This window comes from Lacerta agilis, chromosome 5, assembly GCF_009819535.1.
Source record: "Lacerta agilis isolate rLacAgi1 chromosome 5, rLacAgi1.pri, whole genome shotgun sequence".
In the NCBI taxonomy this organism is placed as follows: Eukaryota; Metazoa; Chordata; class Lepidosauria; order Squamata; family Lacertidae; genus Lacerta; species Lacerta agilis.
The window spans coordinates 95,639,533-95,652,433 of NC_046316.1; the positions used below are offsets into that span (position 1 = coordinate 95,639,533).

The following is a 12,901-nucleotide window of genomic DNA, read 5'->3' on the forward strand; positions in this document are numbered from 1 at the left end:
TGGTTTGTCTGGAGTGAAGCAAACCACAATCTCCTGGGTGACCCCCATGCCAAGCAAAGGGTTGTGGTTTGCTGCTTGCCCTGGCTTCACATTCAGCCTGTTAGCCATTAACTCTGACATGTGACCGAGGCTTATGACTGGGGTGGGGGGGCGCATCTCCACTCAAGCCTGATCCTCACTGTGTGGGCTCAGGGCAGCCATTCTTTCTCACCTGTAACTACCTCACCCACAACTGGTCCTTCCTAAACTGCAAATAAATTGTAAATAGGTAAGACTTCAATTGGTGAGGTGTTTTTACATATTTTGTATGCCTTGTGTTTATCATTGGAGCTCCAGAGAGCCCCTGGCCAAGAAAACACAGCACCAGGGGCTATGTTTGCAAAGCTGGGGCGGCAGTTGGAAGGGCCCCTTGGGGAGCTGGCTGCAATTGGCGGACTCCGTGGGCCCCCGTCTCTGCAGCATTTACTCGTCCTGAGCCCCCAGCCTGTCTGTCACTTTACCAGGCAGGCTGCCAGATAATGCACATCTCAGCAGAGGTCCAGATGTTTTGCCTCTAAACGGCAGTGAAGAGGTCCAGACACGGCTTTTCAGCAGGAGTGGCAACAACCCTCAGCACCCATCCCAACCTTTGGCTCAGCCTCTGACAGCCCCAGGCAAAGAGGCTGCAAGGAGGTCAGAAAGAAACACACCTGTTGGGGTTCTGGAAACTGAGGTGCAAGGTGCTGTGCACTTGAAAGTTCCAAAGGAGTGAGGGGTTCTCACTCTAAAAGCCCCCCCCCCATTTCAGCACCATAGCAAGTCACAATAAATGAAGGAAAATCAGGGGCTGTATATCTGCAAGCTGCTTGATTAGCCAAGTTTATTCTAAGCAGAAAAACTGGAGTTTCCTCACAAGAGAGTTTGGAATGTAGTCCCAAGTTCCCAACCCTCCAGGAAGCAACTGGCAGCTGCAGTCAGGTGGCAGCCTCCTCAGAGATCCTTGCTTCACTCTTGAGACAGATTTTAACCCAGAAACAGCAGTGTGGAAGGGGGCAGCAGGACACTACAACAAGGTCCTCCCCAGGACAGGTGGGTGCTACAAGGCAGCAGGCACAGGGCTTTCCCACCTGTCCCGGCAGCCTGAGAGCTGGCAAAGTACACCAGCCCAAAGGCTGTGCTGGTCGAGACAAAGCAGCAGCTAGCGAGGAGCAGGCAGAGTCCAGGGCTGGTTGGGGCCTCTGCAGGCTACATGTCTGGAGGGCAGTTCTCCTGGTCGGTGGGCATCATGCGAGCCGTGTCGATCTTGTAGGACCTCAGGGTGCTCTTGAGGTGCTCCACAGTCTCTGGGGGCAGTTGGCGTGTTCTGGACATGATCCAGGCGTAATCCACATGGAAGAGCCAGAGGAAATTCGTGCAGGAGTAGATCAGCGTGTAGTTCTCGTAGTCTGTGGAGACGACCCAGTAGGGTGCTGCTGGCATGACTGAAGGGAAAAGAAGAGCAGGAATTGCTATCAGCAAAAGAGCTGCTGGAAGAGCCCGGCTGGTTTGGCCAGCAGGAAAACGGAGGGACAGGAGAAGCCTGGCAGCATCCCTTCATTTCCCAACAAGGCCTCCCTTTTCTCCAGGACAACAACGAAGCCCATAATGCAAAAGGAATAAGGAGCCTATTCACTGGTGACTCGGAGCCCAGCCGTCCCAAAGGGAAGCTGGGCAGTGCAGAGACTGAATTGTATCACGATGCAAAAGGCAGCCTTTAAAATAGGGAATGAAGTGGCAAAACTCACAGCCGGCAGTCAAGGAAATGGCTCTCTGTGTGTTTCTAATGAATGAGGCCTCCATCTGCTTCCTTGCCAGGGTCCCACGGAAGAGGGCAGGTAGAAAGAAGCCACATTGCACCAAAGAAGCAGATCATTGATAAAGGGATCGAAAATGACCAATAGTGTGAGGCCTTTGTCCAAATCTATGGCGTGCTCACAGCTGGAAGACGCTGTGCGCTGCAACACAAAGGGCACTCTGGAGCTGAAGGGGCCACTCCCAATTGTCAAGGAGCTGAGAAAACTCCCCTGATGAGGAATGGTTACAACTTTGGGGCAAATTTGGAATATTGTGGAGAACGTCAATGCAGAGAGGTCCTCCAATGAAGTGGGTTGGAAGATCCACAACAGGTGAAATAAGCTATTTCTTCACACAGTGCATGGTTAAACTATGGAACTAGCTGCTGCAGGAGGCAGGGATGGCCACCAACTTGGATGGTCCACCAAGAGGAGTGGGCAGTGAGAGGATTGCCAATGGTTACTAGCCACAATGTAGCTAGCAAAAACCCCTGAAATGGGGCAGATTCCATTCTGCCTCAGCAGTTGGCCTTGCAAGCTCCAGCCTCCATGACCAGGGTAGAGCAGCTTTTCCAAAGGAAGAGGAGGAGCCCCCCCACACACAACTACTTACACCAGTTAAACTTGACCTGCAGCTTCGCAGGTTCATGGTGGTCTCTTTGGAAGGCTTCCCCTTCAATCTGGTTGATGGAGCCGTCAGAGCTGGAGGGAGAGCAAGACGTGCAGCAGGTGAAAGAGCAGCCCCAGAGAGCAAGAAAGAGTTTACAAAACAAGAAACAGCATGGGCACATCTACAACTGTGTCTGGAGAAAGTGGACCTGGCCGCAGTCCCCTTGTGCCCCGGTGGCATTCACAGGCCTCCCCTTCAGATCTGCTTGGTGGGAGGCAGGCGGGGCCTTTTGGCGGTGGCTCCTTCCCTGTGCAATTCCCTCCTGTGCTTTGTGCGCCCGGTTCCCTCAGTGTTTTTAAAATGGGCCTTTGAGATGCAGCTATTCCTGTTCTCATTTTAATTAAATGTATAATTGTAAACTGATTGTGCAGGTTTTAAACCTTCTACACCTCTCTTTGTGAGCTGTCTTTGCAGGTGGGTCTTTGGCCCTGGAAGGTGGCACCAAAACATCTAGATAAAGGCAAGCCTGCAAACCCCTCAGCCAGGGCTGCTAGAGGGAGGTGCTGGGGCAGGAGGGCCACCCAGGAGCCCAGCAGGAGCACCACAGCTCTTGCCCGCCCACCCCCTCCCCAAACCATGAAGAACCCACTTTTCACCCCCAACTCCTGCCAAGCAGGAGGAGAAAGATACTTACAGGAGTTCTTTGTTCACCACTCTCACTTTCCCATTTTCCTTGAGCTCATAGTTTGCCTGGATACATTTCCCTTTCTCAAAATTGGATGGCAGCTTCTCGATCTCATACCATATCCCCTGATACTGAGAGAGGGAACACACAAGAGAGTCACCCCATATTCTTCCCATCCTCTTCTGTGGGGCTGCGATTGAAGCACCACTGTGGAACATGCTTCATGGCAGAGTAGCCTTGAAGAAATCTCATTCTGCCCTGCCTTCCCCTGCCCAACCTTGGCAATGCCCTCCCCACCTTCACAACCCCCCCCCCCGCCTGGTGGTCCAACTGACTGCTGATTTTGGCTGCAATAAGGCAGACTCGGGGGGGGGGTTCCTCCTACCTTGTTGACGTCAAAGCCCTCCTGGACTGGAGGGTCTGGGCAGCTCCCCACATGGAAGGTTTGCCCCTGGGTCCCGCCAAGAAGTCCCAGGATGAAGGGGAGCAGCACCCAGTGGCCTGCCATGGTGATGGGCGGGAGCAGAAATAGGCTCCCTTCCTGGCAGGAAAAAACAGTCAGGGAGGGGTTAGCTGCTAGATGGACCTTGGGATCCTTTCCAACTCTGCAATTCTAAGAGTCTGGCAGTGCTGGGGTGGGAGGAACGCCCTGCCCTGCCCAGCCCCACCAAGGCAGTCATTGAGCAAGTCTCAGAAATGGCCAAAGGTGCCTTGGGTGAAACTTCATCCCCAGGTGCCTGTCGAAGAGAGAAGGCAGGTGGGGGGGGGAGCCCAAGAAGCCCAGAAGGCAGTGGGTTGGCTCACAACTCCAGCTCACCCAGGAGGCCCAGCAAGACCCTCCAGGACAACTGCAAATATCGCTGGGTGGAGGGAGACCAGCAGCGCCATGCAAGGAAAGACATCCCTCACACTCAGAAATAACATCACCAATAGGACAGGTAGGATCGCTTTTTGGAAAAGAATCTTAAGACCAAAGATGTACTTTTTATTTCATTTCAGAAAGTTTATCTCCCACCCATCCACATTAAAAGAGAGAGAGGAGAAAAGCGTTGTGATTCCTGCGCTGCAGGGGGTTGGACTAGATGGCCCTTGGGGATCCTTTCCAACTATGAATCTATGATAAGCAAAAGTGCTCTGACTGGTAACCCTGGGGCTTGTTGGGCAGGCTTGCAGCCTCTTGTAGCTTCCAGGCAGAGGAAATGGGTCTGTAGCCACTCTGGGCTCTCTCATTACCTCCTTGGGTTTATAACTCCCCGGGAGCAGTCAGTCCATCTCAAGAACACGCAGGTTCCAGGGCAGAGGCATTGGGTGGGCACCCAAACCCCTCTCAGGGCAGGCCGTGCCCAGCTGCCTCTGGACCCTTCTCTGGGGAGTCTGCTGGATAGCGACTGGAAGTGGGATCAGAAGTGGCTCCCCTGAAGACAGTGGCTCTATTGCGAGTTCCTTCAGCCAGAAGCTGGGTTGGCAGAACTGGGGGGGGGGGGCAACCTTAGAACATTAAGGCAAGATGGAATCTGTTTTTGCCTATTCTATTTTAACTTGGGGGGAGTCTTAAATTATTGTTAAAACAAAATAAAAAGTATAAAGAATCCTTCCAGTAGCACCTTAGAGACCAACTAAGTTTGTTCTTGGTATGAACTTTTGTGTGCATGTGACAACTTTATCATGTCTTCAGACTATTAGAGATGTACTTTTGGGTCATTTTGTGTGTGTGTGTGTGTGTGTGTGTGTGTGTATAATACAGGTGAAACTTGAAAAATTAGAATATCGTGGAAAAGTCCATTCATGTAAGCAATTGTTTTCATTAGCTTTTTGTTGTTCAGTCGTTTAGTCGTGTCCGCCTCTTCGTGACTCCCTGGACCAGAGCACTCCAGGCACCCCTATCCTCCACTGCCTCCCGCAGTTTGGCCAAACTCATGCTAGTCGCTTCGAAACACTGTCCAACCATCTCATCCTCTGTCGTCCCCTTCTCCTTGTGCCCTCCATCTTTCCCAACATTAGGGTCTTTTCCAGGGAGTCTTCTCTTCTCATGAGGTGGCCAGAGTACTGGAGCCTCAACTTCAGGATCTGTCCTTCTAGTGAGCACTCAGGGCTGATTTCTTTAAGGATGGATAAGTTTGATCTTTTTGCAGTCCATGGGACTCTCAAGAGTCTCCTCCAGCACCATAATTCAAAAGCATCAATTCTTCAGTGATCAGTTTCATTAGCTACTGGAGTTTAATATATGAGATAGACTAGACTTCCGGTTTCTACCGCACACCGGGATGGCCGCACTCCACTAGGGCTTAAGGAAGGAGCGGTTGTTGGAGAGGCTTTTCGGGGTCAACGCGAAGGCTACGCGACCCTAAAAGATTCAGGGGGTGACCCTGAATTGAAATATCCAGCGGCGTCAGATAGGACCCCCGTCTTCTACGTCTGAGTGGCAAAAGAACGGAGAGTCCTAGGCGTGTGGGTTTGAACACCTCCCAGCAAGAAGCCTCGGCAGCAGAATGGTGGGTAGCGGTGAAATTTCCATTTTATTTACCCCAAAAAGCGACCAGTCGACATTTTAAAATAAAGGGGTTCACTCTAAGAAGATTAAAGTCAACTTGGTGAGAAAGAGAAAGAGAAAACTTGAGGGGCTGAAACGGAAGGAAGAGGAAGTTAATATCGCTGTATAAAAAGCTGGCACAGGAATAACGAGGTTCAGCAGAAAACAACTACTGGTAATTAAAAAAAAAAAAAAACGGTTGCTGCTACAAGCCCCTCTGTTCCTACTAAGGATTGTTATAAACAATTTTGGAAATAAGGAAAGAGGGTGAGAAGCAGGAAAGGACATAAAGGAGAGACGTTACGATGTACTGAAAGCTGAGTTTGTATTACAACAAACGGGAAAGCCGAGAGACTGAGAGACTGGACAAAGAGAGATTTGGAGATACTTTACAGAGATTTTAAAATAATACCTGGTGCTGTTGTCTGCGCAGAAATGGAGCGGCGTGGTCTGCAGAAAGGTGGGGACTATTAAGAGACAATTAAGAAACAGAGGAAGTGAAGGGAGTAAGAAATAAAGGAGAAGAAAAAGAGACAAAGATGGATCAATGGGAAAGGCTTTGGCGGGTAGATATAAAGTTTACAGCATGTTACAGCCTCAGAGAGAATATATTAATGATGATGTACAGGTGGCACCATACGCCAGAGAAATTAGCTAAAATGTACAGGAATAGATCTCCACTGTGCTGGAGATGTGAGAAAGAAAATGGATCGTATATGCATATGTGGTGGTATTGTCCGGAGGTTAGTGTTTTTTGGAACAACGTATACGAAGAATTGAAGAAACTATTAAAATGTACATTTAGGAAAAAACCAGAACTATTTCTATTAAGTATGGTGCCAATAGAACTCAACAACCAAAAAGGATATTAATTTTGTATGGCATAACAGCTGCCAGGATACTAATAGCCAGAAATTGGAAAAACAAAGAGTTACCAAAAATTTTGGATTGGCAGATATTAATGGTGGAATATGTACAACTAGCGAAGAGCACTGGAAGAATAAGAGGACAAACAAGACAAAAAGTCCATAAAGAATGGAAATAATTTAAGGAGTATTTGTTAAATAATGGCGTAGGTAGTTTCCATACGGCAGATCTAGACTGAACCCGATGGAAAATTAAAATAGAATAAATTAAGAGATTAAAAAAAGAATAAAATAAAATTGAATAAATGTGCGATAATGTAGAAGAAAGAGTTATATACAGCGAGATTAATTGGAAGTCATTTTTTAATTTTTTGTGAAGATGCGGAACCGATTGTAAGTTATATATAATATGTAGATTTTTCTTCTTTTCTGTTATTTGTTTTGTGTTGTCTTGTCTTGTTTTGAGTTGCTTGATGTTTGTCAAATGTTTTTTAGTGTTATTTGTAATTTTTTAAAATAATAAAGACTTATTATTTAATAATAATAATAATAATAATAATAATAGATAGATAGATAGATAGATAGACTCATGACATGCAAAGCGAGATATGTCAAGCCTTTGCTTGTTATAATTGTGATGATTATGGCGTGTAGCTGATGAAAACCCCAAAGTTGAGATTGTTAATTTGGGGTTCTCATCAGCTGTACGCCATAATCATCACAATTATAACAAATAAAGGCTTGACATACGGTATCTCGCTTTGCATGTCATGAGTCTATCTCATATATTAGTTTCACCTTTTAAGTTGAATCACTGAAAGAAATGAGCCTTTCCAGGATATTCTAATTTTTCGAGTTTCACCTGTATATATATATAATTTTTATTAAATCTTCTGTTTTGCAATTTAAAATATCCTTAAGATATCAATGACTTCCCTTCTTCTCATTCCATGGTTCACTTTACATATCATAAATCCCAGCATATTTTACAGAAACTAGACCACTAAGTATTCCATTATTGCATCCATCAAAACTTGTTTACACTGCTGCCAGCGTTTTCAGCTGTATACAATTATTTCCCATATATTCAATAAACGTTTTCCAATCTTCTTTAAATGTCTGTTCTTCCTGTTCTCGTATTCTGTATGTTAAGTCTGCCAGTTGTGCATCTTCTGTCAACTTAAGTTGCCATTCTTCTTTAGTTGGGATCTTGCTCGTTTTCCATTTTGGAGCTAACAAAACACGGGCCACAGTAGTAGCATACGTAAATAACCTTTTTTGACACCGGACAATTTCAGCCTGAATTATCCCCAGCAGAAAGAACTCTGGTTTTTTTTGGGGGGGGATACTTTTAAACTTTTTTTTTCAATTCATTATGGATCATTTCTCAATACTCTTTTACCCTTTTACAAGTCCACTGCATATGAAAGAACATTCACTCCACCTCTTTTACACTTCCAGCACTCAGAGTTAAATGCCATCTGTGAATCATTTTCATGTAGTCCTCCTTCAAAGAATAACATGCTGTAAACTTCAAGTCACTTTTCCAGAGTTTTCCCCAGAGGTTAAAATATATATTGTGTCCTATATCTATTGCCCAGTGTGTCATTGAGGCTTTAACAAGCTCGTCTCTTGTTCCCTGTCTAATAACAAATGATACATTTTGGACTGAAGTTTCTCTTTTGTAGAAGTTCTTTTTCGAATTGTGAGCTTTGGTCGGAAAAGCCATTTTTTCTATCTAATTTAAACATGTCATGTAACTGATGGTATTGTAACCACTCCATAACGTGGCTCCTTCCATTTGTTCTTTTGAGTCTTTGTTTTCTCTTTCTTTTTTGACAGTATCACTTAGGCTTAGCATCCTTTTTGTAACCCAATCTTTGTCCTCAGGGGAGCGATGTTGAACTTCTCTCCAGAATTTTACAAAATTTTAAAGACTATAGAAATAAGCAAACTTTGGCCATTTATGGGGTGCATGGTGAGCTGCTGGTCAAGCATTTATCCCTGTTGGTAATTCTGGAGGGTCAACACTTGATTTTGAGCCCACGCTTGCATGAAAAAAACAGCCCAACTCCAAGCCCCTCCAGGCACCCTTTGTTGAGATCGCCTCCTGCCCCTTGCCTGTGGGAAGGAAGCCCCCTCAGAAAGGAGAGCCTGCCTTCCACAAGCCTTCAAAGAAGAGAAGACCCCAAAGAGCCGTGCTCTTGACCTACCTGAGCTCAGGTGGTGTCTCCTGTCTGCTGAAAGCTCTCCTCCTGTGAACCAGCAGCAGATGCTCTCCAGCCTCTATGGAAGGGATCCCTGCAAGGGCAGCTCCTTTTATGAGCTTCTCTGGAGCTGTGGCTCCTGCCTTGACAAGCCACACCTTCCTCCCCTTTCACTCATCCCTTTGTTGCTGGAAGGAGGGCGGCAACTGGTGCCAAGCCGGGGGGCAGGCTCTTTGGCATCAATGTCCTTGCTGCTTTGAAAGGGGACCTCCTCCCCACCACCAGGCAGTCGTTTCTTCAGAAAATAGACCTCAAATTAAGTCCTTATATTTTAAAAAAAAGTTTGCCTATTCCCATCCCTCCCCCTTCAGCTAAAGATTCAATGCATTTGTGTTGGGAAGCAAAAAAAAAAACTAGGAGAAGCAACAAAACTCTACTGACATAGAACAAAAGGAGGGGTGGGAACGCATTCCTAACTGAATGTTATTCTAGGCTGCCTTTCAAATCAAATCCTTGATCCCATTGCCCAAGGGAAGAACCCTGGGCTCCAACTTGAGATCGTCCCTCCCACACCTTCAATGAAAGGCCACCATTTCTTACCCTTGGTCCTTGAAGGAGGTATGGGAGACAGACAGTCCATTTACTAGATCAGTACTGATGGTTTGGAGAACAGGGAGCCAAACACTTCACCGCTGGTCCTGTTCCTGGATCATCCAGCTTCCTCGGTATTTACACAATCTGTGACCTGCTTCCCAGAGGGAAAGCAATTTTGCAAGAGGAACTGCAAGGTAAATTAAAAGGCACTCACATGATCTGTTTCAGGTAGCTCAGGCTCATTCTTTTGCACAGCCTTTGGAGCACAAGGGAGAGGACCTAGACACACTTCCCTTGTTTGAATCCTTATGCAGAAGGCCAACCTATGCCCTGAAGGGTGACGCTTCCTAAATACACGGGAAGCGGGGGATGCTAGAGGGCTTTGAATTGTATGGGAATCAGATTTAGGCCACCCAACTGAAGATCACTCCCCATTCAAAACCATCTCTGCTCCCTCACAGGAGGCCTCATTCAAGGTCATTCTCCGATGGCACTGGGTGCCAGTCAGGCCGGCAAAATTAACCCCTTCCCCTTTATGTTAGAAGGGCTGTGGAAAGCTTGGTTCATTTATTCATATTTGGTGGGAATACCCTTGCGTTTAAAGCTTTTGGAATAGAGTATTCTCCATTATACCCACAATTACAGGCCAACCCCTTTCTCCAAATCCTGCCTTAGCCCTCCTAACCTTGGACATAGACTTAGGCTCCGCTCTGGGCCACAATGAACTAGTAGGCTTCTTACTGGCCGCAGCACGATTAGCAGTAGCAATGGAAGAACCAGGCTGAAATACCCCTGAACATACGAGAAAATAATATCTGGGATGCAGCAATGTCTGAGCATCTCATCAGAGACAGGAGAGCAATTAAAGGCATAACAAATAGAGACATTTTCCAAGAAACATGGATCCCTTTCTTAGACCCTGTTATTTATCAAAATCAATACCTTACTTATACAGTACCAACTGCTCAGTATTCTCAATGGAGAAGTTACGTTAAGTCATATGCTTTGACTGTTGAATGTGTAAGTTTAGGTCTAGAGACAATGGATAAGTGTATTGCTGGATAAGAGTTGAATGGTTTTTGTATTTGTTTAAAAACCAAAACATTGACCCCAGAGTGCTGGGGGCTGACTGGAGCATGGCCCACGAGCCAGCCCGTTTCACTCTCTGCTTGCCCTGGCTCAGGAACTGCCCCTGAGCTCTACCTGCTCCAGCCAGATGGAAAGCAAGTTGGCTGCTGGCCCTTGAGGAACATATCTTTGTTGTACTACAACTCCCATAATCCCTGACCACCAACCCTGCTGGGTGGGGAAGTTGGGAGTTGTAGTTAAACCACAGCTGGGGAATCAGGGTTGGGAATGGCTAGGGGAAGGGATTCATAAAACCCCAAGACAGGGCTTTCCAAACTTGGGTCTCCAGCTGTTTTTGGACTACAACTCCCACCATCCCTAGCTAGGAGGACCAGGGGTCAGGGATAATGGGAATTGTAGTCAAATGACAGCTGGAGACTCAAGTTTGGAAAGCCCTGCCCTAAGACATGGGGGTAGCCAGAATTTATTTCGGGGAGGCAGGCTTTGTTAGGGGTGCAGAAGTGAGTTATCTGCAATGCTATTGGTCAGTTAGTTACATATTTTTATTTATTTACTTGATTTGGGGGGGGGCAGCTGCCCCCCTGCACCCCTTCTGGCTACACCAATGCCCTAAGAAGAGCTTCCTTGATCAGGCCAATGGCTCATCTAGTCCAGCATCTTGTTCTCACAGTGGATGAACAGATGCCCCACATGAAACCCGTAAGCAGGATCCAAGCACAAGAGCAGGACTCTCCCCTCCTGCAGCTTCCAGCAACTGGGATTCAGAGGTACTGCTGTCTCTGACAGTGGCTAGCAGCCGTGGAGAGCCTTCTCCTATCCAAGTTGGGTGGCTGCCACTGCCTCATGTGGGAGTGAGTTCCATAGTCGATAACTATGTGTTGAGTGAAGGAGCCCTTCCCAACTGGGGGCGGATTAATACCTCCCCAAGGCAGCCTTGCCCCAGAACAGCAACCTGAGCCTCTGAAGGGCAGAGTCTGTATCGCGGGTGCAGGGGGGCTCCCTGTGGCTTTGGAGTCCATCCACCCTGATATCTCTCTCTCTCACACACACACACACACACCAGATCACATCCACGCCACACAGTTAAAGCACATGACCTCCCCCCAAGAATCCTGGGAACTGTAGTTTGTTAAGGGTACTGGGCATTGCAGCCCGCTGTGTGGGGTAAAAGACGGATCCAGGATTCTTTGGGTAAGTGCTGTCAATGCGCTTTAAACATCTGTTGTGAGGAAGAGCCTGGGGGCTCCTGGTACGGGATCTGACCCAAGTGGGCCCATTTGGACCAGCAGATCCCACCCAGCCATAGGAGCCAACTCCTGGGAGCCAAGGTACTTTCAGGCCCCTCCTAAAATACCTGAGGGGCTGGGGGCCCCAAAGTCGGTGGGCACTGTTATTCATATGCTGTGTCTGTGCCACATCTTGTGACTGATTATGTGGGGTGGGACTTAACTGGCCACCCCAATATTTTATTCAAGTTGGCACCCCTGCATCCCCCCATGGCATGCTGGAGGCCCCTTCCTCGCTGCAGCCTCATACCCCTTCCCAGGAGCACTTGGGGGGGGGGGCTGCCGGCCGGCCCTGGCAACGTCTTTCCTCTTGCAAGGTCCGGACAGGCACCTGACACAGTCAAGGCAATGTGTCACCTGCCAATTAGGTCAGAGTCATTGGCATTTTGAGCAGAGCACATTCTTGTTTGTTTTCTATATACCGGTATGTATAGATATATTGCAGCAGCAACCAGCCCCAAGAGTTGAATGGCATCCATATAATCCTCTGCGGTGTCCTTGAGTAAGAGGCCGCGGGAGTGGGAAGAGGGGCAGGTGAGTCCTCTTCCTCCAACACTCATTCTTCGCAGACTCAGATCCTCACCTGATCCCATCACCTGGCAGGAGTCAACTACCTGGACAGGTGTCTCCATCTCCGCCTCCAGCCCAGATGCCTTCCGGTCCTTCTGTGCCTTGCAGCTGTGCAGAAGTTTGGCTCTTCCTTCCCCTTTTATGTTTTTCTTGAAGATACACGTCCACGTCTTGGATGGCTTTGGGGCAGGAAGGAGGTTCAGGATACAATCCTCAAGTGGGTGGGTGGGGGAACCCCAAGGCCTTTCATCCACCTCATCCATTGCCCTGTGTAGGCTCTCCCCACCCGGGTGAGGAGGGATGGGAGGGCAGGGGGGGGGCTTGCTCCTTCCTCCACACTTTCCCTGTTTTTATTTCTTAAATCATTTTCCTCCCATTGGGAAGGACAGGAAGGGAGAAAACAGGAGTACCATCTATACCCCAACTCCAAGGCTGGGGGGAAAGGTGTGGGGTCCTTTCCCTGGCCCACCCCCCTTGCCGTCCTTCTAATGTCAGAGTTCTGATATCAGCAGGACAAGAGCAGACCAACAGGGAAGCAGGGCAGGGGTTCAAAAGAAGGTGGGGGACACCTGGCTTACCAGTAGTGCATGTGAAAAGGATCTAGGGGTCTTGGTGGACCACAAGCTTCACAGAGCTGCATCCACAGAAGGCAA

The 12,901-nt window shown here is 47.9% G+C and overlaps 1 protein-coding gene across 1 annotated transcript; it reads right to left on the minus strand.

The window, feature by feature from the left end:
- Positions 1-841: 841 nt before the first annotated feature.
- Positions 842-8,781, minus strand: APOD (apolipoprotein D). The gene is made up of 5 exons (XM_033150959.1): positions 8,716-8,781; positions 3,492-3,647; positions 3,116-3,237; positions 2,425-2,513; positions 842-1,460 (listed from the first exon to the last, which is right to left on the minus strand). Exons 2-5 carry the CDS (start codon positions 3,612-3,614, stop codon positions 1,225-1,227), a joined length of 570 nt encoding a protein of 189 aa, XP_033006850.1. The 5' UTR covers positions 3,615-3,647; positions 8,716-8,781; the 3' UTR covers positions 842-1,224.
- Between the last annotated feature and the right edge of the window lie 4,120 nt (positions 8,782-12,901).